This window comes from Xylocopa sonorina, chromosome 8, assembly GCF_050948175.1.
Source record: "Xylocopa sonorina isolate GNS202 chromosome 8, iyXylSono1_principal, whole genome shotgun sequence".
Lineage (NCBI taxonomy): Eukaryota > Metazoa > Arthropoda > Insecta > Hymenoptera > Apidae > Xylocopa > Xylocopa sonorina.
This window is the reverse complement of record NC_135200.1, coordinates 12140760-12165028: the sequence shown is the minus strand read 5'-3', so window position 1 is coordinate 12165028 and position 24269 is coordinate 12140760. Positions and strand designations below refer to the sequence as shown.

At 52.7% G+C, this 24269-nt stretch overlaps 1 protein-coding gene across 1 annotated transcript; it reads left to right on the top strand.

The window, feature by feature from the left end:
* The first annotated feature begins 906 nt into the window (after nucleotides 1-906).
* Nucleotides 907-23613, top strand: LOC143426119 (uncharacterized). The gene is made up of 3 exons (XM_076899306.1): nucleotides 907-1635; nucleotides 12510-12720; nucleotides 22356-23613. Exons 1-3 carry the CDS (start codon nucleotides 1176-1178, stop codon nucleotides 23458-23460), a joined length of 1776 nt encoding a protein of 591 aa, XP_076755421.1. The 5' UTR covers nucleotides 907-1175; the 3' UTR covers nucleotides 23461-23613.
* Nucleotides 23614-24269: the final 656 nt, after the last annotated feature.

Sequence of the window (24269 nt, the reverse complement as noted above, 5' to 3'; positions counted from 1 at the left end):
AGGGAAGAAACGGAGGCGCCTGGTCTGCTCAGTGCGAGCAGATCAGTCGAGGCAACCCGATGCACACGCACGCCTCGCCCCAGCGAACGCTCCCGACCAGCCTGGCCACATCAGACGTCGTCGTTCCATCCACCGACCCGATCGCCGGTTCGACGCGCGCGATCCGACCATTTCGAAATTTCCCGCGGGTTCGAGCACGGGTGAACGCCGGGCCCGAGTGATGTGGCGCGCGATCGACGCTCGGTGATCGCTGGTGATCGCGAGAGATCGAAGGTATCGAAGTGGACTTTGTGCTAGCCGAAAGAGGAACCGGTTTAAGTGACTGTCGAAATTGAATCGAGGTGCGAGCGGAGTGATCGAATGATCGGGTGTCTTATCGAGGTTACCACGGAATCGGCTGGAGAACAAGGGCCGGCATTATCGAGGGTTCTCGTTAGCGGAGCGAGTATAATAGGCGCGATTAACGTGCCGATGAGTGGCTGGCGTGACAGCGGGTCTTTAACGGTGCACCGTGTATACGTGTACGCGGTCGTTCGACCACGCAGTACCGCGGAAAAACGAGAGGTAGTGGGAGAGAGAGAGGGAGAGAGAGAGAGAGGAGGATTTTGTATGAAAAATAATTATTAATTAAACGGACGAGGAAAAGGAGAAAAAGGAAAGCGGAAATGGCCGGCGAACTGGCTGTTATGCGCGGCAATTATGTTAAGTGGCCAATTAGCAATTAACCAAGGAGACCAACGGAGCGTCCCCTTAATTGCGGGGAAGAAGAAGAAGAGGACGAGGAAGGTGGAGGTGGAGGTGGAGCGAGCGAGTGAACGGGAGGAAGCGCAAGGTGCATCGCAACCATCTCACGCGCCATTTACTCTCGATTCTCGCATCGAAATCGGCCTCTCCCGTTTCTTCTAGGAGGGCTCTACGGCCGATCAGTGGGAATGTTCGCAAAGAACGGAAAGAGACGCTGGAAGAAGAGAGAGCGGTGTTCGAGTCGATAAAGCGGATACAGTGTCGGTGGTGGTGGGTGATCGCGACGATTCGGTGAAACAAAGTTCCTAATCAAACGCGACGCGGTCACCGTCGGCAAGATTCCGTCTCCCAGGTACCGGGCGAATCCTGGGGTGGCGACAGAGGCACCTGCAGGTGCCCGTACCACGAAGGAACCTCCTACGTGTACCGTGATGACGGTCCATCATCATCAGAACCACCACGTGGCGGCCGCGAGCGGGGTCGCGGTGGCCAACAACAACAGCCTCAACCTGAGCAGGACGTCCAGCCACGAGACGCACAAGTTGGAGAACATCGTCGACGTTCTCGACAGGAGCCGCGTCAACGTCGACCATTTGTCGAACGCGCTCGACGCCCGCAACAACAATCATGGGAGCAACAACGGCCTGGGACGAGCCGAGGACTCGACCACGATGCGGCAGACCTCCGGATTTATGATCACCGACATCCTCAGCGACGCCTCGAGCAAGAAACACCAGGCGGACCTGCAGACCCAAGAGCCGCCCAGGAGTCCTCTGCCGATGCCCAGGGACCTCAGCGTCAGGCATCAGTCCAAGACGCCCTTGAACACCAGCAACCTCGACGAGGATAGCGACGCCAGTCATCACGACGCCGCTTCCGTTACTTCTAATGGTAAGCGGTCAATTATGTCCTTATCTCGGTTTTGCCGGCTCGGTAAATGTTTCCGCGAAACGAACACCGATTAAGTCGTTACGCGGAATCGCGTCGAGCGAGATTCGAGATTCGTCCTCGCGTACGCACCGTTTAATCGTTCCTCGTCGGACGTTGGCTAATTGGCCAACCGGTAAACGGGGGGGTCGAGGAAAGGGCGAAGGGTGGTGGAGGAGGTGGAGGAGGAGGAGGAGGAGGAGGAGGAGGGAGAGCGGAGGGTTCGACGATGGAGGCGAGAAGGAGAGACGAAGGAGGCGCGAAATTAATTTCGCCGCTCGGTTTGTTCACCTGACCGCTCGCGTGGACTTTCGCCAAGGTGTCAAGGACATTTATGGGGCGTACTGTCCCGACCGGATGTTCCACTCGGTGAGAGATCGCGTCGGCCGTCGGTAGGGTTGGGAGACCGCGAAACGCGACTCGACTGTGCTACGGGAATCAGATATTTCCCGGGAGATAAAAGGCGGCCTTCCTTCTGCTGAACCAACCTGGAACCCCTCCCCGTCCCTCTCTGACCGCCTTCGTCCTCTATCCCGACATCGTTTAGGGATTTTAATGGTCTCAAATTGGAGCTCGGCGCTCGAACGCTTTAATTATGTTACCCTCATTTGTTTCATTCAACTCTCCTAGCCCGTGAGCCGTCTCCTTCCGTCGTTTAACCCCCTGGGGCCGCCTAGTGCCAAGTGAATTTACCGTTTTCGATCACGCTCCGACGACGCGTTTAACAACCAAGATGGAGAGACAGAGAAGGAGAGACGAAGAGATTTGGAAGAAAAATATTTCTCGAACGAATGAAAGATTTGCAAACGCGTCGCATCGGACGAATCGTTAAACGCTGAGACAAATCTCTGCGCACACAGCTGGGATTAGAGCGAATTTTTTAACGACGAGGCAGTAAAAGGAACCGAGTTGCCGCCCGACACTTTCTTCATTCATCATTTCTGACCTGTTACGGACCGATCGCGAGTTTACCACCGGTCCTCTTCTCCTAATCGATGCTCCACGGCTGTTGACCCTCGCGGGACCACTCGTGATCGATTCCGCTTACGAAATTTCACAGAACGACGGCCCTGTCCCCTAATTAGAGGGCACCGCGACTATTTCAGGCTTAATGGAATCCCGAACAATCGTTACGCGATCTAATCGAAGCCGAGCATTTCGACACTTCCGTTCGTTGCCTCGACTCACCGCGTAGGCCATCATCGTCCCGCTCGTCTCGTTTGTTCGAACGTCGAACAGTTCGAGAAACGTTGTCGATTAAACGATCGAGCCGCGACGTCCCTCGAGTTACGATTATTAGCGAAACGAGGAAAGAATAGAGAGAGAGAGAGAGAGAAAAGAAGAAACGAAAAGAAAAACGCTAATTACAGGCATTTGTCAGGTTCCAGCTTCGTTCAGTGCCTCATTGACAGAGGCATTGGAACAGCACGGGTAATACCAATCATCTCTCGAGACGATTTCCGTCAATTTACAAGCAGCTTTTTTTCCTCGCCCCTCCCCCCCTCCCGTGAGGCGCGATCGCCCCTCTCGAAGGCAGCGTTCATTCCAGTTTTACGGTGGCCGACGATCGACGGCACCGCGGGTAGGTACTTTCCTTCGAGGCTAAGTTCATACGCCTTACATCGTAATCGGCTTATTTCCCACAAAAAGTACATTAAGAACAATTACGCGCATGACTACGGCTACGTGATTAGAGACACGGTTGCGAGCACTAATACCGCTTCTGGCTGTGAGAACCGAATAGACGGTCTCCCGCAAAAACGGAAAGAACCTTTTATCCTCCTCTGAACAATTACTATCGCGGTTGAATCGCGGCATTCCTCGCTCGTTACTTCCTCGATATCGATCTTCGACCGTAACCGTGTTACCGCGAACGCGTTACGACCCACCTGTCCGATCTACGCCGCGAAGGATCACGACATCTACGAATTTATCTCGTCGCAGGCCTGGAGCAGCGCGACCAGCCGACTCGATCGTAACGATCCAGAGGCTCGCGTTTCGCGTACACGCTCCGCGATCGATAATCGTCGTCCTTGTCGACGCGCGAAATACCCACGCCCAGGCGAATATAGTACACGAACGATAAAAGACCGTTTAAACGGTCTAGTCGCGGGTAGACGATCGCGAGTCGAAAGGCTGGAATATTTCCGGGGAAAGTGTGCGTGCGCGTGTGTCGCGCGATATATCGCGCGCGCTTTTCTTTCGACCGTGCAACCGTACGCTCGCGAGCCGTTATCAGTCGCGGTTAACCTCACACGGCGGCTAATCGTCGGCCAGGCGTCGACTAAAGAATTAATGAAGCCCAATTAGAAGGAGTAACGCCGTTGTAATTGCCTGCGAACACGCTTTACGGATGATTGAGCCGGTGATTATACACGATCCATCCTCCCCGATCTATCAACGCTTTCGACGCGAACAACCTTTCTTTCGATATCTTCCGCGGACGGATCGGTCGTTTTCTACCGCTGGGAACCGGCGATCGTGCTCCTTTACAAAACTACAAAACGGTGCCTCGTTATTATTTCGCTTGGCGATCTCGTCTCTTCGTTGTTATCTCGTGTGCGCCTCGCGATCATCTCTTCGAACGAAAAATGCATGCGAGCTTGCAACGAGAACTCCTCGAAAATGAAATTTATTGCTTCTTTCTCAAATTTTTCAGCGCTACGCAACTTTAACTCTGTACCTCTTTCTTGATAATTATGGTCTTCGTACCGTTGTGAAAATTGTAGCGTGCGACAGAGGCAAGGGTATTTAATCGTAAAGCGTGGGACGGAATCGTGAGGAGAAGAAATCGTTGCTCGATATCGAAAAGAGCGTCGTTGTCGTATCGACGCGACGCTATCGCCTACAGAGAGTTCCGCTTTCTGTGTTTATCTAATCTCACGGGGAATAATTGCCGGTTTTCCAGTTTGCTCGTTCAATCCAATGAAGAATTAATGGAGGCCAATTAAGGGGAGTAACGTCGATGTAACTGCCGTCGGACACGGCACCGTGCTTCGACAATTTTCCACGATCAATCTTTGAATTTTTACGCGCCTCTCGGTTCACCTACGATCGAGACGCTTCATCGTATTTCTTCCTCTGGAATTTGAAGCGCATTTGACGATTCGTTCACATAGATCGAGTGTCGTCGAGGCACAGACTCGCGTGAGATCGAGAGCGCGCATTTGGCGATGGAAACGCGTGAACAGACGTGGAAGGCTCGCGAGGACGCGCGGAATGGAGGGTTTTTCGGGCGCGTGTACAAATCGTTGGTAATCCGCTTACGAAGCCAACATTCGGGACGACGCGGAACGGCGCATTGTCGGCGTGCGGAAGGCCCGTGGGCCCCAGCCAGTTCCACGCCCTTGGAACGGAGGGGGCCGACTTTTCGCGCGCGACTAATCCGAGAACCGGAAATGATTGGCAACCGTTTAGATCTCGTCGCGGATTAGGAATTCTATGAGAGGCCTCGTAGTCGCCGAGACGAAAGGCGACTTTGACTTCGCGTTCCTCTTTACCCCCTCCCCCGGTGCACCTCTTTCTCTCGTCCATTCTTCCCTTTTTTCTCGCGCCCCGTTAGCAGAGCGCACCCTGGCAAACGTGAAACCGGCTGTCAGCTTTTTGACGAGACTATCTTGCCCAGGATTTAATCCGTACGACGCGTCCTCGTGGAAACGTCAAAAGGTATCCCTCGAGCCGGCTTCGAACGTTCGACTGAATCGAGGCGGAAGGGTAGCTCGGCGCGAGGAAAGTTCCCTCTGAAACGATCTCGACGAACCGCCACGTGCGGTACGGAGAAGTGTCTCGTGGAACAATTTGTTCGACGGGTAGTCGCGCGAGCGAGCGATACGAGGACAAGTTGTGTCGAGTAAGATCTGCTAAGCATTCGTTAGTAGCGATCGAAACTACAGCCGGCTACAGCCAGCTGTCGTTGGGATTCGCGCGGTCGCTTTTCGACGTTCTGTTAACGAGATTCTCGATCGGAAATCCTCTTAACCAGCTCGTTCCAGCGTTGACAGTGGTGACCTCGCTTTGCGGTACACCCTTTAAAGAGGTAACATCCATCGGGAACCGTGGGAGGTAAGTAACTGGTAAAACGTATCCTGGCGGGCGCGTAACTCGATCGAAGGACGCGATCGTGAACGAGGCTCGCGAGGGGAGAACGCGGGGGGGAAGGTTGAACGGTATCGTCCGCATCGTGGAACCGTAATGACGTTCAAGGAACGTCATTGTAGTCGAACATCTCGGCGAGTTAATCGGGTCAGGGTGTATTGTTTGAAACGAGCGACTCGGCAAGCGTTAGAATAATTAATCATCTGGGTACGGTTAATCTAAGATCGGACGCTTTGTAAACGCTGGACGGTATGCACGTGTTGCAAATTAACCGTACGATAATCTACCCTGATTGCGTACCTCGCGATATTCCGCCGTATTGTGAAAACTCTATAATCCCACGGCCATTTTCCGACCGATAAAATTATTTACAGTAAAGCGAACCACGGAACGGCTCTCCTTCTGCTCTGTTCAGCGTCGCGCGCAGCCACGGAGGTAGCCCTAACGACTTCCTACGATATTCTAACGGAGTTGTTGCCCGCGCTCGACCGTGCGCGATCTTTCATCGAAACCCTTGCACAGAGGAGGGAGGAACGGAGAAAGGAGACCTCGATTCGTCGACGTCACCGCGTATAATTGCCTCTGGCGTATTCCGCTTTGCCAAAATTCCCTTCCACGTATTGCGCCCAATGCAGTCGACGATTAACACGCGACAGAGCACGGTCACGAATGCGACTGCGACCTCGCACAGCCAACGTCCGACCGTGTGCACCGGTATGACCGCGCGCACGGGGTGGTAGACACGACACGTGTACACACGAACCCCCTAGAGCAACGTTCACCACTGCTAGGAGGCCACTTGGCGAGCCGCTAACACGACTTTCGCGTGACCACCGGCCACGGCCTTGATGGAAGGAAGGACCGAGTTTCGGTATCGCTGGGACCAGCCGCGAGTGTCTACGGTGCTACCGTGTCGACGATCGACTTTCGATTACCTCGCCCAGCGCCCAATTTCCACCACGGAACCAACCTATCCAAGCTTTTAAACTAGCTCTCGTCGAGGGATGATGCGGAGGATTTTTAGAATTGGTGTCACGATTGTCGACCGCTTCAAGTTTTCGGAAATAAATGGTTTCCAGTCGATGCGCGCGGAACATTCGATTCGTTAATAGAAGTAAATCCGATTTGAAGTCGAGGCAAATCCCGACTACTTTACCGTCGGACACTCGCAATTAGGGTAAGCCACTCGTGGACGTATAACTTCGTTCCCCCGTCTCGTGTCCCCGTTTCACCCTCCGTCCTGTCCTATTGTTTTCCCTGTCAACAACCTCGCGTCGAGCCAGGGGATGCTCTCCTCTTCTCTCGCGAGCGAATCGGTCGCCGCCACGCTCCAACGAAAATTCCTGTCGATCGTATCTGCGACGACGCCGACACTCGAAACGATAATGTCGCCGGAGCGTAACGAGCGCGAGAAAAATAGCTGCGGTCGTGGAAACTCCGTGAAACTTCTCCGGTATCCTGGCTAATTACTTCGTAACGATCGGAGCCAGCGCGGTAGTCGTATTCCTATTCAACGGGCACGCGGAATGCACCCGTGAAATTCGAGAAACGCGCTCGTTATGCACCCCGCGAAACCTTAGGCTCGCATAATTCGATCTGACGGAGTAACTCCCGATTGCATTTTTCCCTATAATGTTTCCACAGCCCGCGACAGATCATTGTACAACCGGACACTCGACACCTCCGTGTCGTTATTCCGCCGCTCGGTGTCCGTTTAAAAACGCGCGAGAGACATTACGCTGACAAAGTTGCTCGCCATCTAAAAATGAAACGCGATATCGGCTGCCTCCCGGATTCGCCTGTTAACCCTTGCTCCGTCGCCGTCGACGGACGCGACCGCGAGCAACGAGAGGATCCGTTCCTCGGGTGATATATATCCACTCGCCTCTGTTCCTCGTTAATTAAATAGCGATCGCGCGAGATTATGTAATGCTCGTTCGAATTAACCGCTTCGAAACTTGCGCGCCTGACCACTGAACAGATTATTCTTATCGTCTTTCCTTTAACATCTCCGTCTGGTAATAAAAAATTAGTCGGACGCTCTTACGAAATGAGAACTAGGACGTCGGCACGCGATTCCGTCGCAATTCTGCGCGAGTACGATGCGCGAGCTGGTGTATAGAATACACGGGACGCTAATTCGGCACGAGCTGTTCCTTAGTTTGTTTTTGGAATTCTCGCCGGCAGTTTGTCCCCCGTGGCGACTGCAAATAGAATGGGCAGGCAATAAAACGTTGCCCCTATAACATTATCCCCGGTGTTCTCTACCCCCAAAGGTGGCGACACGGTAACGTAATACCATGGAGGGGTCAGATTCAACCCCCGTCGCGAACCACCGCCCTTCTACACAATACTCGGAGAGGGTGCGTGCACGGCGAGCTAAGAAAGGCCAGCGCGGCAACACGGGGCCAATCGCGGGGGTGTGACTCGAATCAGGGAAAAGCTACGTTCCTACGCATCTTTTCAATTTCCCACGAAACATCCCTTTCGCGCACCCCTCTTTACTTCGAACCGTTCTCGACCGCTTATTCGAGGCAAAGAACCTCAGACTGGACCAAACGATAACAGGAAAACGTAACTGCTCGGATCGCATTTTCTGCATAACCTCGCTCCTCTCGCACGAAGCATCCCCTCGCCGGCTGTTTCACGGTAAATCGTAGCTTCCTCGCGAGCGTCTACTTATTTCCAGCGTAAAAACGTAACTAATATAGCCAAGCCAGCGAGGCCTCGAGCACTCGTTGTTTTTGCATTTCTCCGCTGTTTTCTTACGAGATCGACTTCCTCTTCGTAACCTCTTTCATTCCAGATTTAATCGAACGACCGAACTCTCGCTATTCACGCCACTGTTCGATCGACTTATCCTTGACATCTGGTCGCCAATTATTTCTTAATCAACGTCCGCTTATTCGCGAGGAATAAACGACGGGATCGCGCACGACAGGAGGAAAAAACGCGAGCGCGCGCTTGGTCATGCCAACGGGTGGCTCGAGTTTACCCTGGCCGGATCGTAAAGCTGGCGATAATAAAAGTTTCGCAAACCGTTGCTCCGCGTTGGTTTATAGCCGGCGGAGATAGCTGGAAGGAAGAAGAGGAGGAACGAGGCGGGCGTATACGTGGGGGTGGCCACGGAAGGGTGGAGGAGCTCAGCCGCGAGGTTTATTTGCTCGTCCTCGTGTTACTTGGGCCGCGGGCTGCGCGGTGGCTAACCGATCCGCAGGTGTGCGTTTTTACCCGCGCGAGGCTGGCGCAATGCCGTTAACATTCGCGGAATGTAGATGGTAAACCGCACGTAACCGGCCGCGGTAAAAACCGTCGAACGGGAGAGGCTGCGTTCGATTCCTCGGCGTTAGCTGCCTTCTTTTTTCGCGCGACTGCGAAGAAATATCGTTTGGCAATTGATAACGAGAAGGTTGACGAAAGGCATTTTCCTTTCTCTGATTTGAATCCAAGCGTCGAGATCGGAAAATTTGCAACATCTGATGCAATTGAGTAACACGTTTCTCGAAAGTGGATCGTGTCCGAAAGAAACGCGAGGGAGCGAGCGTTTAAAACGCGCGATCCATAAATTCCCATAATTCCCAGGCGCGAGTTGGTTTAATCGATCGCGTTGGAGAAGGTAAAAAGGGGTACGCGTGGCTGGCTCTCCCAGGGCGGCGTAATCATTCGGCGGAGCGTAGCTCGCACCGCGGTAATCGTCTGTTACATCCTGCAGGTGTCGCGTCTCCTTGTAAAACGTGGAAGCGACGCTTTCGCGGCGGCTAAAATGAAGACGATACCCGCACGGTGACGTGGACGCGGCCGTGCTGGCACTAATTGCGCCGGCGAATAATTGCTCGATAAACATCCTGTTAATCTCGCTTTTACGTTCCGTACGGTGTGGCGAGCCGGTGATGCCGGAGCACGCGAGGGCCTCGTTTTCCCTCTCTGTTCCCCCTCCGTCACGAAAAACAGGACAATTTTCATTCGTCCGCGCGCGGCGTGCATCCGGTGCGACGTCGTATTTTTCTCTCCTCCATTGCGACAATTACACCTGCGACGATCGTAATTACGGTAACGCGACCCTCCATGCCGCGGATCCGCGTAATCTCGCCGATGCCCGCTCGATTCGACGCGGAGCGCGAAACTAGCCTCGCTCGTTCATTCGCATCGTTGTCTTTTACCGGACGAAACGTAACTTGGACGCGATCCGTGCACCGTCGCGCGCAATATATTGCACTCCCTTGCGAGGCTGGACAGTTCGAGGGAGCGAGCGATTTTCTTGCGAGTAAACTTGTACCGCGAGAGAACAATAAAGTTCACGGAGGACACGTACTTATTTCTAGCGTGGGCAGAGGAGGGAAGATATACGATGTTTGTTCGAAAGTCTGCGAGAAGACTGGCGGCCAGCCTCGAGGAAGAGGCGGATGAAATTCGAAGCATCGCGAACTAAATGGAAACAGGTGGTGGGAAAAAGTCGGAGGAATACTGTCACCGTTGGTGGAGGAAGAGAAATGAGTACTTTGGAAGGCGGGCTTGATCTCGTCGGGAAGTCTCTCTTCATTTTTCATCGAATTAAACCGATCGTCAATCCGACAGGAGAGAAAAGGCGGACGGATATTCCTCTACGCTTGCCGCGTCGCGTTACCCTCCGTTCCACCGGTGTCGTCCTTTCGATCGCGAGATCTCGTACGTCGCTGAAAACGTTTTTCCGAAACCCCTTCGAGGGCATCGGTTCGTATTACCAGCCAAGGTAAAGTGAAACGTACAAAGCGAGGAACAGACTCGTAAAGACGGGCCGGAACGCGCGGGTAAAGCTTCCAAGTACGTGCTGCGGGAGCAAGATAGGAGCGAGAAGAAGGGATGCAGAGAGGAGAGTAGCTCTCGAAAGGGAGAGAAAGAAGAAGAGGAGGAGACGAAAAGAGACGCGCGACTGTTTCGCGATAGTTCTCGAGTTACTTGGAACTCTCTGCGGGTGGGGAAGCCAGGGGGATGGGGGTGGAAAAAGTTGGAACGCAACGTCTTGGAAGTGTCTAAAAAAGAGAACTGCGTCGGTTGAGACTCGGGCTCTAAGTGTATCACATAGTAAATTTAGTTTTCCAACCTCCGTTTTCAACGACCCCCTTCTCGTCCCTTTCTCTCTCCTTTTCCCTCTCCAGCGAGTCCCGCGACTCGATCTCGAGTTCCATCCCGCGATGGAATTCCTCCACGAGTCTCTCCTGAGGGATTGTCGGCCATCTTTGCCAACATGGCGGACCAGTCGTGGGTCCGTTCGAGCGAATCTGGCCGATCAAACGGAGGCTAAGAGCCACGCTTTCGTTCGAGTTAACTCAATCTACTAGCTCTCTGCCATCCCACTTCTATCTCTCTTTCTCTCCGTTATTCACTCCGCTCTCCCTACTCTGAGCTCTTCTCGAGTTCTACTCTGTCTCTCTCTCTCTCTTTCTCTCTCTCTCTTTCCCCTACCGCATCCCCCAGCCAGTTTCTTCCGCACCACCCACGACCGTTCCAATCGATGAGCTCGCGACAACGGTCCTTTAGATACTTTTAGAAGCCCGCAGAGCGTCTCCCGTGGGGGGCACGGCCGGTTGATCGGTCCCTTGACGGGATTCCCCCGAGCCTTGCCGACGAATCCTCCAATTTTTCACCGGAACGGATACTCCTTCGACTGTAATTCCGTCTACGCGCTCGATTTTTATATCCAACCTTTCACTCCGCCCACGAATAATAGATAACAGTATCCTATTCCCTTTTAAAGGTACCCAGAGAAAACCCCAAGCATCTCGAATCCGCTCCGCGTAAAAGGGACGCACGCTCTCCGACGACGACTGGCGTAACGTTATTTCCACCGTTGGAAATCGAAGGAAAATCGAGAAGAGAAATAAAGAGCAACACCGTTGACGAGATTCGAGAGGGATGGAGAAGGGGTGACTGGTTGCTCACTGGTGAACGCGTCAGATTTCATCGAGAGAGCCGGGAGCGTGTGTGTGCGCGCGTGTCGGAGCGTAGAAGCGCGACTTGCCGGCGTGTGTATCGGGTGTAATCGGTTTCCTCGGGGAATCCCACCCTCTCCGTGGGTGCCGGCGAACCGGGGGGATAATTTGCGGCGTCTCGATGCGTCTGCGTGGTCCAATCCGCGATACCAGCCAATCGGCTCACGGCTGCGCGGACTCGAACTGAGAACAAAAGGATCTCCGCCGATAGGGAGAGAGAGAGAGAGAGAGAGAGAGAGAGGGGCCGTGATCGCCATGCAGGGACCCGGCAAAAACGCCACGTACATGTATACGGAGTGCACCGCGGCATCGATTGCCTCCCCTACGGGCTCCAATAAACCCACCTCCAACTCCCACAGCCCTTCTCGCGGAATTTCTGCGCTTAATCCCGACGGATATTTGTTGATCTTTCGTCGAGCGCGATTTGTAACGGATGCTACTTGTAACCGACTGCAGAATTCTAATGGTTTTTCCTACCCCTTCGTGTCGTATGATTTCGTATGCGAATCGTTCGAACCGAACAAATTTCGAATTTAACTTAATTTCACTGTAACTTATAGGTATAAAGTACAATTGTTTAGAGAGACGAATAAAATTTGGCTAATAGTAAAAACGCTGGAAGCAGATCAAAAACGATTCTCGTTTCCGAGGAGAAAGGAGCGCATCGGTTCGTCTCCGAGTAAAAACCGTCCGGCTTTTTGCGAGCCGTAATAAATTAAATAACGACGCGGCTGATTCGTAACGAGACTGCAAACGAACATTGTCGGTTTTCAGGTGGCAAGGAGGACGGGCCAAAAAGCGCGCTCAGCTCGGCGCAGAGCAAGAAGCAACGAAAGGCGCGCACGGCTTTCACGGATCATCAGCTCCAGACGCTCGAGAAGAGTTTCGAGCGACAGAAGTATCTGAGCGTGCAGGACAGGATGGAGCTGGCGGCGAAGCTGCAGCTGACCGACACCCAAGTCAAGACGTGGTACCAGAACAGAAGGTAGGATTAAAGCCCGCGAGAATTTATTATACACCTTTGATCGCGGCTATCTTGTCGACGCTGACAATGGAAAAGTAGAAGGAGGGCTGGATAATCTTCGAAAGTAATAAACAACCCCCGTCGAGCGTCGCAACGACCAGTAAAACAGCTCGCGTTCTTCGTCCCTCGGAACGAGAACAAACAACGGCTGCGACTAATCTGCTTTAATCGATAATAAATTATATCGCGTAACAGGGCGCCGTGGTCGTCCACGTGGGCGTGAAGTTCGCCTCGCGTCGTTGTGGAACACCGTGGAAAAAGGCGTTATTGTTTGAGCCGTTTAATAAAGTAGCCGCGAGGTTGTTTGGAGAACGCGTCGCGTCGCGTCGCGCGCGCAACAATGAAAGTGGGTGAATCATTTCGGGTTCGTTGCGCGCTTCGACAGTGGGTAAATGAAAACGGGCGAGCGGACAATAAACGGGGCGGCGGTTGCGGATAAGAAATCGGCGAAGAACCCGATCGACGCGTTCGATACTGTGTGCATGTCAATCGGGGGACGGTCCTCCGTTGAAGGTGCGCCAGGATGAGTAGCGTGGCGGCGAAGGGCTTTCGTGACGGCGCGTATCGAATCCGTAAATGGAAATCGCGGCGGGCAACAAAGGCGGTGTTTATGTGGTTAAACGCAAGGATCACCGGTCGTTCGGACGTTCCGAAAGTCATGTTAGCTCCTGCGGGAGCCTCGCGGACGCTGGTAATCGCGGCGAGCGTGAACGATCCTTTAAAAAACCGTGAACCACGGGAACCGCCGGTTTTTGCCCGGGAACTGTACTGGGTATATTTTCAGACACATTGTAAAAACCGAATCGGTAACTTTCGAGCGGATCGCTTTAGCCGAGACAAATGCAAACACAGCAGATTTAAACATTTCCATCGGAAAGCTTGCGCGGAGACGCGGATAAAAAATTCAGAATTGAGAATTGTATAATTCAGGGACTCGAGGATGCTTAATTGGATCTTAGACTTTCGGATAGGACGCTTTGATCCGATCTGCTGGTAGCGAGAGAGGAATTAGTGCAATCCGGATAGAGTCGGTTTCAGAGTCCTTAGCGGCACCCTTTGTACCCGAACGACGTTTCTACCGAGTCATTCGGTGGCGCCTGCAATTTCGCCTCCTCGATACTTCGCACTCCTATATTTTCTCGATCATCGTGCTCGTTAGTCACGAGGATGCAGTAGTTAAGATCCACCGAAGGAAATTAAACTCGTGGTCTTCGCATTGTTCTCCCGAAGCTGTTTCGCTACGCTCGATTATTGCTCGAATGCAATCTAGAGGGCCCTCTAGAAGGATATATTGTTTAACAGAATTGTTTCTCGCTCGATAACCTCCTCAGGGTCCAACGACGGGGGAGAACTTTCTATTCAATTAATCTCCGCGCCGCTTGCATTTTAATACGGAGACATTGAAACACCCTTTGGCCACCCACCCTTAACCTCGAACTCTCCTCTCGGTGCGCGACAAAGACTCTGGCCTCCGAATTTATAGAAAATGTGAATTTCAAAGCGTCCACGGTACAAAAGAATATTCAGAGGGTAGCGAGGAGTTAGACGGGAGGGTGGACACGCGTCGGAGGAATCAGTTCCCCGCAGATTCAAGGGTTGAACACGCTGACCCCGGTGCATAGATGCACGGTTGATTTTTCCACGAAGAGATTTCGCCCCAGATGAGTTCTCGTTCGCTCGAAATGGCTTCACGGCAATTTTCACCCCGTCGTTCGGTGGCCGGTTAGCGCGCCACCTTCGAAAGGGTGATTAGCTGCGGAACACCCACAACTCGTGACTGCGCGACTTTCTGCGGCCGTTTAGTTTCGACAAGCGGCCGATCGGGCTCAAAGAAAGCGAATCGTTAATGAGGATCCTTCGGAGGCTCGTGACGCGGCCCGTATGGCGGGTCTGCGAGCAGCGCAGAGGTAGGAAGGACAAACGGGGCAAACCGTCGCCTCTAAACCGTGCCATTAGACTGTCAATTACGAGGCCGAGCGACCGTCGTAATGACAGTCCGCGTCTGTCGGCCCTGTTTCGGCGTGTTCCATTCAGCTTTTCGGGTCTAATTGCGAGCCGAGCTGGAATCGTTTTCCGAGAGCAAACTTGCCGCGCGTTACGCGTCTGCTGCACACGTGCGTCAAATCCGCCTCGCGATACTCTTATTGGACAACTCCGTTTCTTAGCACAAACATCGAACGAGAGGACGACACGGATTGATCAAACATTGTTAATTAATCGTGGAGAAGGAGGAATCGAGGATGACACGCGTGCCACGATTATCGCCGCTCCGGATGAAAGAACGAACGGCTGGTAAAGAGGGCGCAAAAAAGCCTGGAAAATTAGTGACGCTTCTGCCGGCCGGGTTCTTAAGTGCCCGCTTAAACTTTTGTTGCTCCGTGTGTACTCGCTCGCTGGTAGTGACTCGGCGCGTTTCCGCGGAGGCGCCGACCACACCTCGGGCGCCACGACGACGGATTCGTACCAACGATCTCACCCCGTCGAGGCGCGAGAAACGCGAGTCGACGGCGTCGCGCGACGATGCTCGACGGGGCAATTAAGCGCGGAACGACGATTCGCAAATCGCCGCGTAATGAGACCGCGAAAAAGGACGAAGGTAAACAAGCGAAACCGGTAAAACGAAACGGGTCGTCAGCGGTAATGAATACTCAGGCTCGACCGGTATTTACCCGCGGGTGTTGGATCTCCAGGTGGCTGGATAGCAGATCGGAAACGTCGAGTTACCGGTGATTTTCTCGGACGATAGGTGTTTTCCGCGAAATCGATCGCGGGCCCGTTCGATAAGCGATACGCGCACGCACACGCTCTCTCCCTCGCCGATGGCGGTTCCCTCGGCGGCGTCGGTTATTTAGAAGTCATTAGGACTCGTTACGCGCGCACTACCTACTTATCGGCTAATTACGCGCGCGGTCGTAACGCGAGTTACCGGTAAGTGGCCGTAGTCCTCGAGCCGCGCGACCGTTTCGCGCGCTTTCGGCGTTTAAACCGCAGAGAAACGGCATTCTAATGAAACGCCGTAACACGCGGCTGCTCGTTTATGTAATTCGCGGACGCGCATCGAGATTTATGCGTTCGGACACGCGGATTTATGTATCCGCGCGGCGGATTCGCGCGGCCGTGCCTGGATTTATCGCCGCTACCGAAGCCCTGGCTACCTTAATTAGCTCGATTGACGGCCTTAACCCTCTGGCTCTGCCCGGAAAATTCTTATCCTCCTCGCACCGTCGACGTTACGTCTTCCCGGATTACCGGCGAACTGGAGCTAGCCTCGATTATGCAATTCCTAATCGATAATCTCTGCGACAGATCGCTGCGTGACGTAAATGCTCGCCGTATCGCGGGGAAATTGCAGCTAGATTATCCAGTTTTACTTTAGATATCGTCTAGTTAATATAGATTACGATTATCCGTTTCAGTAATGAAACACGCTCGATTTTCTGGTCTTGACGTCAACCTTATCCTCGGGCGTTTACAAATACGCGCTCGTATACAAGTTTCTGTTCGCGTTCGAAACGTTCCCTCGAAAAAGAAGATTGTTACGACATCGCAGAAAAAGAAGTCGAAACGCCTCCTCGAGGGCGAAACCGGGGGAGCGAACGACGCGTAGTGAAAGGGGTTGCGGAGCGAGCGATTTGAAAAAAACGCGAGCCACTGTCGGGGAACAGCATCGAGCTACCGCATAATACTCTAGAATTACGAGTCACGTCTCGAGGGCAGGATTCCCTCGCACGCACACGATCGCCTCCTCGCCGAATCGTCCTGGAACCGAAACATCGCAGGGCGTGGAGACGATTCGCGTTACGAAAGTCAATGAAATTACGCTGGTACCGCTCGAATCGCTGGCCACGATCGAATCGAAAATTTCAACGAAACAGACCTCTCTGTAAGGACCAGCGATCGCAGCAGGCTGGAGTTTGTCTTCGCAGAGAGAAAGAGCGGGAAAAAAAGAAAAATTCCCATTTGCAGTTCCATCGTGCCGTTCGAAGATTAATGCGGGAGAATAAAAAGTCCGGGGGGGCTCTAAGTGGAACGAAATAGTTCGTTACGTTGCGCGAGAAGAAACTATCGCGAGGCTCGTCGCGGATTAAATGAAAATACGAGCAAGTGAAAACGTCACATGCGAACAGGATTGCGAGCCGTCGAGGGGATAGACGGGGGACGGGAGAATCCTTCACACGGTTTTGCGCTCGTTATATACCATCAACGCTAAACACCATCGACCATGAACGCGCTGTAATATTTTACTACATGCCTGTCCAGAGGTAATACCTCATATACACATTGGATAAGAAGCAAGAGTGATACGCGTGTAACGGGCCCCGGGATAGAGATACCGCCGCGATAATAAGATACCGATAAGTCAGCGCGAGGGGGGAGAGGAAATTAAAAATTAGTCCACAGCACGCCACTCGACCCGTTCTGCGCGCGTCTTACGGCTAATTGTCACGTATTTATTCCTTTACCTTTTACGAGGACGCGGAATCCTTTATTGCCAGCGATCGTCCGCCGTGAGACGCGAATCGTGCGTGCCGATGGACATGTCACTAACGCAACACCGCTGGAAAGTGTCCGCCGGGTGAAAACGCGAAATGGCACGAGACTTTTACGACACACGGATATAACGACGCGACGACGTTAACACCTCAGCGACGACTGAAGTATGTACCACGCGACCGGAGAGCACAATGTTCGCCGTAGCCGAAATTTGTTTTTCTGCTCGCGCCTGGGGCAATTCAAAACACAACAAACACAGTCGATGGCTCGTTACATTCCTCGCTGTATCGTCGCGAGATAATTATAGGAAATTTCCATTTTCTTGTTCAGATAAATATATATGTATATATACATATACATAATATAACGTTTCATGTGATAATAATTAATAAGTTTGACCATCCGTCGGACATTTCCAGCTAACCGTTACACCATTCGCCAGTTAAAGTTAACGAACCAATTATCTAACGCATTCGAAAAGAGAGTAGTAACGCAGGTACAAAGGAATATCACCGGCGAGGAGAAAGTCCCCGTAAATATAGCAATTACCTAAAGCGTCGAATCGAGGTGCTGTTAAGCGCGACTCGGCTCACTCGAGGCGATCTGTTAATTAGAGACGCGCGCAAAACATTCCCATTGAAAGAGTAAATTAGGTGCAAATTTTACCGCGAGACTGGCGGAGAAACGCGACGGAAGAAACGGCGTTTTCCTAGTTTTCTTCGCCGGTAGCCCGTTCAGCGGGCGTCTCGTAACAGCGTGGCGACATCGGTAACGCGTCGTGATACATCGCAATCGTGAGAATCCGGCTAACGTTGTTTCTTGAGGCTTCTCTCGACACCAGCCGGAAGAACGCGCGAGCAATTCCCACGCCTCTAGCTAAACCGCTTTATAACGGATCGTCTTGATTTCTCGGCTAGTCAAATGCACTCGTTTCGCTCGGCGATCCATTCTGCCAGGCAACAACCGACGTGCCCGAGACACCAGCCTCTCCGCGTGATCGGCGAAAAATTCGTGTCACGAAACCGCCGCGATTTCGTGTACGATTTCAAGTACACGCCGCCGTGGAATTTCGCGAAATAAGTTGAGAAACGAGGCTAAACCCGGCTGCGCCCGATAACCGCGAGCGGCCCGCGGGGAGAGTGAAGGGGTTCCACGGTGTAACGATACATTTGCATGCGCATTTGTCGGCCTATATGTGCCTATAATGTTCCAGCTAAGTTTTCCATCTAAAAATACTAAGTAGCACGGCAATTTCGCCTGAGAAAGCGTGGCTGGTAGGAGTCCTATCGTTATTTTCTCGGCTCGTTAACCGGCTACCCTTTAGACGGTAATTTTTTCAGATTTTATATGCCACTAAAGGGCGAACACGACTCCGCGAAATTGATGGTTGGACGTTGTTACATAAACGTGTTTAGTTGTGGCTAATTTTATAATTCCACTATTTCCCCCTCGCCACCCTTTCTCCTCTTCCTCTCTTCGTCCCTTTGTACGATAGGTAGGTATGTATCTATGGTGGATCAAAATTGATACGTTCCCCACCGTCCGTCCGGGAGGAACATGTGTCCCGTAGTCAGTCGAGCAAATAATAATTCGAAAATATGTCGCCCTATTCCCCGCTCCGTTCTCTATCTGTCGCCATTATTATCGCAGACCGAGCCGACAGCTTGGCTGCATTAGTGTCGCGAGGACTTGTAACCGCAAAACCACCGACCAGTCCCAAACACCATTATAAATGCATTAACTCTCCCCCTTGGCTCCTATACTCCCCCCTTCTAACCGTCTATTACCCGCGTAATTCTTTATTCTTCGTTGATTTAAGTAAATTCTCTCTCTCTCGTTCCCTGGAGAATTTACGCGTTCTCCTTAAACGACCATCTTGCGTTCAGACGAGCAACGGATATTAGAAATTGCGCGCGTGTACCAGCGGGGAACCAGCGGGGAACCAGCAGGGATAAAAGTAAGAAAATTTTCGGTTAAACAGAGCTGTCGGTGGAACGTTTCCCAGAGCCACCGGAAGAAAGCTTCCCTTTCCGTCGTCTCGAAAAGTCGACGATCATTAAGCCCGATGGAAACGATCGTTACACTTTCTTAACACTTCCCCAACCCACCCTCCGCCGCCCTCCCCGTTTACCCTTCGCTTTATTCGATGCAAGATCGAGTCAGCCCCACCGGGAACCTCTCGAGAACGATAAATCAATGACTCTTGCTCTTTCCGCAGCCACTTCCGACCCTAGCTCTCTCTCCCTCTCTCTCTATCGTTCGCTCCCGCGGTTATTCAACGCCGATACAAAGAGCCGGCGCAGCAATTAAGGGTGTTTTAGAGTGGCTGCACTCGAAAATGACCGGCCACCCCTCGAACGGCACGGTGGGGGTATTAAAAAACATTACTCATCACATAATCGCACGAGTGGTTTTCATTGCAACTTGTCGTCTCCGTTCATCGCCCTCTCCATCTCCATCCCCGTTTCTCACCCCGGTCGTCTCTTTTTCCTGGTTACACGATCGCGTTCTATCTCTCTCTCTCTCTCTCTCTCTCTGACGCTCTCTGCGGCTCTCGCGTCGCTCTTTTCGCCAACGTGCCGGCAGAAAAATGAGAAATGATCGTGGCTCGATTCAGAGGGCCCTGTTTAAAATTCATGAACGATTTTACTGCTACCTCCCCTATCGCCGACCATCACAAAAGCCCGAAAGCAGGGGCATATCGAGAGAGAGAGTGGCCCACATTTTTCGAACGATGCGCACAGGCGCGTTGAACGAGAAAGAGAGCGCGGAGGGATGCACACCCCACGAAATATATTAATTGTCGAATTTTCCGTGCGAGCTGCATATCCGTTAGAGCCGCTTTGTCCCTTGCCAGCCACGGATCTCCTGATTATTAATTACCCTGACAACGAACTTTATCCCTCCGCTCGACGCCACACCTCACCCCCGACCCTCTCTCTCTCTCTCTCTCTCTCTCTCTATCTATCTCGTGCAAATTCGCGGCCTCGTTTCGAAGGTATAACGTTTTCTCTCCGCGCTTTTTTACTATTTTTTTCATTTTTATTTTTATTTCTCTCTTTTTTTTATTTTTAATTTTTATCCAGCGCCCCGACGGCTTTTATGGAAAAACGTAACGAATGTCCCCGTCGACCGCTGGGGCTCGTTAATTATCGCCCCGAATTCCGCGGCGAGCGAATCGTCGGCTTTTAATTGAGAGGGGTAGCCGGCGAAACGGCCGGGCTGATTTATCGTCGTGGATAATCGTGACGTTTGACGGCGTTGCCCGGCAGGCTCGGTTAGCCAAAATTTTATTGCCGATTCCGCCCGCGCGCTCGTCACACTCCAGTTTTTCTAATTAGCCACGGGGATAATTAGCCGCGAGCGAATCGCCCGATCGACCGCCGATTACCGAATCCGCGTTTAAACGAGGATCGATTACGCGTGTAACCGCCGTTAATTATTATTAACGAACTTGCAGCGACGTGGAAATCATTTTTCCGCCGACGTTAAAAATTGTTTCGCGTATACATCGACTCTTTGTGAATTTTTGTGGATTCAAGTAGACTTATTTTTTTTTGTTTTTGTTTTGAGATCGAGCGTGAATGTTTGACAGTGCAAAGTGTTAAACCATTCAGGTACAGCTCGCATTATACATCCCACGAGCGTTCGGCTAATTTCCGCGATGGCGCGCTGCAACCCACCACCCCGAGCCTCGTTTTCCTCTGCGACGCGTCGGGACGTTTTGCCATCGCGACTCGATGCGTACAGTCGCGAGACAATGAAGTATAACATTACGTTTACAGTAATAACAAACGGGTAATACGCTGTGACGCGAGCGAGATGGCGAAATCACCGCGTGTCGGTTTCCATGCCAGGCTGTAATTTCCCTCCCCGCTCTTTAATAATTACGCGCGACGCAACGAGTTGCGTAATTGCTCGAATTGGAACGCCATTATCATCCGGCGAGGCCCTAGGATGACTCTCGTTCTTTTCGTTTACCCCGCATTACCATAATAACGCTCTCGGTCGGGGCGGTAAGCGTGGCACGGGATCGCGGCTGGGCTTTTTTTCTCTTTTAAAATTCATAGTCGGAAACATTCCCCTATCGCTGAACGGGATCGGACGAATGCTACCCTTCCATTTTACAAATGATCGCAATTTTCCGCGAGTCATGCCCCGCCGTTTCGCGTCCCGCGGCCACGCGTTCATTGTTTTCCACTCCTCGCGAATCGTGGCTCGAGGTCTCCTAGCTTCTTCGACGCGAACGAACGTCGTCTTTATCCAATTGAACGCGCGTCGCACCCGCCCCTGCATCAACCCCTTGGAACGACCAGGCGATATATCCACGGCGCGTCTAAGGGCGCTTTAACGTTCTTAGGCGCGGCGCAGGAAACCCGCGCACGTGGCATGATACGCGATGATTAGGCAGGGAAACTCCACGGGCTATTTGTTAGTATAATAAGCCCGCCAACAGTGTGGCCAACGTAACCACTTGGCGGCACGCCACTCCGTTCTAGCGTAATTGTCCCAGATCGAGATTTACATACGCGAACAGAGATTGGGAGGCGATCGAACCGTCGAGCGGGAACCGGGCTGGGGGTTGGATTCGGAGAAGTCGTAAAGAGCCGCGAGTAATTTTTATTTAGGCCCCGCGAGTATCGCTCGACCTCTCTCGCCCGTCGAACGGTAGCCTGCGAGCGACTCCAGACGGCCGATCGTTTAATCCGCGGCTCGAATTAAGGTTGCACGAACGGCTTCGAATACAGACGTCGATATAATATACGCTACTGTTCGTGATTTATTGTCCTGGACGAGGTTCAAATCCCTTGGACTTTCGTTTCGACAATTTCAGATACCGCGATACCGGGCTCGCGCGATTAGATCTGTGTAGTTCTAATAATTAAAGTACCGTAGACACAATTTCGCTGTTCGTTTTCGTAGAGGAACACGAGATCGTATCGATCGGTACAGCTGATGATTTCTGAAAAGATTAGATACCGCGCCGGTGTCTAACTGGCAGCCGAAACGCGAACGCTCGAACCTAGCCTAACGAGTCCGTGTATCGATAGACGGAGACAAGGGACCGTCCGATTAAAGCCGCCCCTCTGTTTTGTTTGCAGAACGAAGTGGAAGCGGCAGACGATCGTCGGGTTCGAGATAATGGCGGAGAACAATTTCGCGGTGGCCGCGTTCCAGCAGCTGTACGGAAACGGAGCGGCGGCGGTGCCGACGCACTCGGTGACAGGACGGTACTGGCCGTATCCGAGCGCGCACGCGTTGCCAACGAACGGGCTCTACTATCAGCAGGCGGCTGCGGCTGTAACCCTGCAGAAACCGCTTCCGTACAGACTGTACCCGCCGACGATGATCCTGGCAGGACCCAGCAACCCCCTCGGGTCCCTCACGGCCAGCTCGAGCCTCTCGAACCTGAGCAACTACTACAGGGACAGCCCAAAGATGGCCGACGGTAGGGACAGAGAGTCGATCGAGAGATCGTCCAGGCAGAGGGATCGAAGCAGAAGTCCCATAAGGAGAGACAGATCGCCGCTGATGGAGGAGAGACTGTACGCGCCGACGATGGTCCAGGCGGGCTCGAGTAACAACATAGGCACGCTCACGGCTAGCTCCAGCCTGTCGAACCTGAGCAACTATTACAGAGACAGCCCCGAGGTGACGGAAGAACGAGACGGTATGAACAGAGCGTCGAAGCAGAGGGACAGGAGCAGGAGTCCTGTATTGAGGGAGAAGTCCCCCATGTGCAAGGACGACAGGCTCTATCCACCGACGATGCTTCAACCAGGGCCCAGTAACACTATCGGCTCGTTGACCGCGAATTCGGGCCTGTCGAACCTGAGCAACTATTACAGAGACAGTCCAGAGGAGGAGAGGGAGAGTATGAACAGAGCGTCGAAGCAGAGAGACAGGAGCAGGAGTCCTATATTGAGAGAGAAGTCCCCTATGTGCAAGGACGACAGACTTTATCCACCAACGATGCTTCAAGCCGGTCCTAGTAACACTATTGGCTCGCTGACGGCGAACTCGGGCCTGGCGAACTTGGGCGGCTATTACAGGGACAGTCCGGATATGATGGAGAGCAGGGAGAGGGAAATTTTGCGCAGGGCGACGAGGCAACGCGACAGGAGCGCCGATCGCTCGTCCAAGCGAGAGGACAGCCCACAGAGCATAAGGGCGGACAGCGACGAGGAGAGTATACACGATATCTAGGGCACAGAAGCTGAGGAAAGGTACGAGGCGGCGACGGGAGTGCCGTTGGAACGCAGTCGCGATTAATCCGTTGGAAGAACTGATTTCTGATCGCAGGTGGTTTCGAAATGGTGTCTCGACCTCCACGAAGCGCGATATCTCGAGTACGATAGGGGACACCATGGAAAGCGTTGACTGGATACGCGGAGGGAAACGATGGCCCGTGGCAGTTGCTCTACGTCGAGAAATACGGATCGCTCGGTTTCCACGCGAATGACAAGTATTACGCAAAACGGTCGATTTCGCGAGGTGGAGCGCAGGAAGCGGCGCGGGACGGGACGTCCGGGATTTTCTAGATAATCAGAATGCGCGGAGAGGAAGTATCATGCGGTTAACCAAAGTTTCGCGATTCGAGGTTTTAGTGGGCCGACGACGGGTACGGTGAAACAGTATTCAGACTGGACGTGTAACGATCGTCCTTACCTTACTCCTAGGACCGAGGAATCGACGGCGAGGAAGATCGATCGCTGTCGATCAGTCGTTAGAGACGTCGTCGAACGACGGACCAGACAGAGCCACTTTCCACGGTGTAAATAAAAACTGTTCACCTGTGTCTGAGAAAGGGATGGACAAAGGATAGGTTAGAGGAGCCGGCTAGACCTACCATCGAGAACGAGCCAATCGCGCGCGGACGAACGAACGAACGAACGAACGCGAATCTACAATTAATATGACATTAGAGGGGACCTGGCCCGCGGTGGAATAAATCCGAAATGACACGAAATTACACGCGGTTCGGTGTGTGGGATAAAAAAGATTGGAGATTCGAG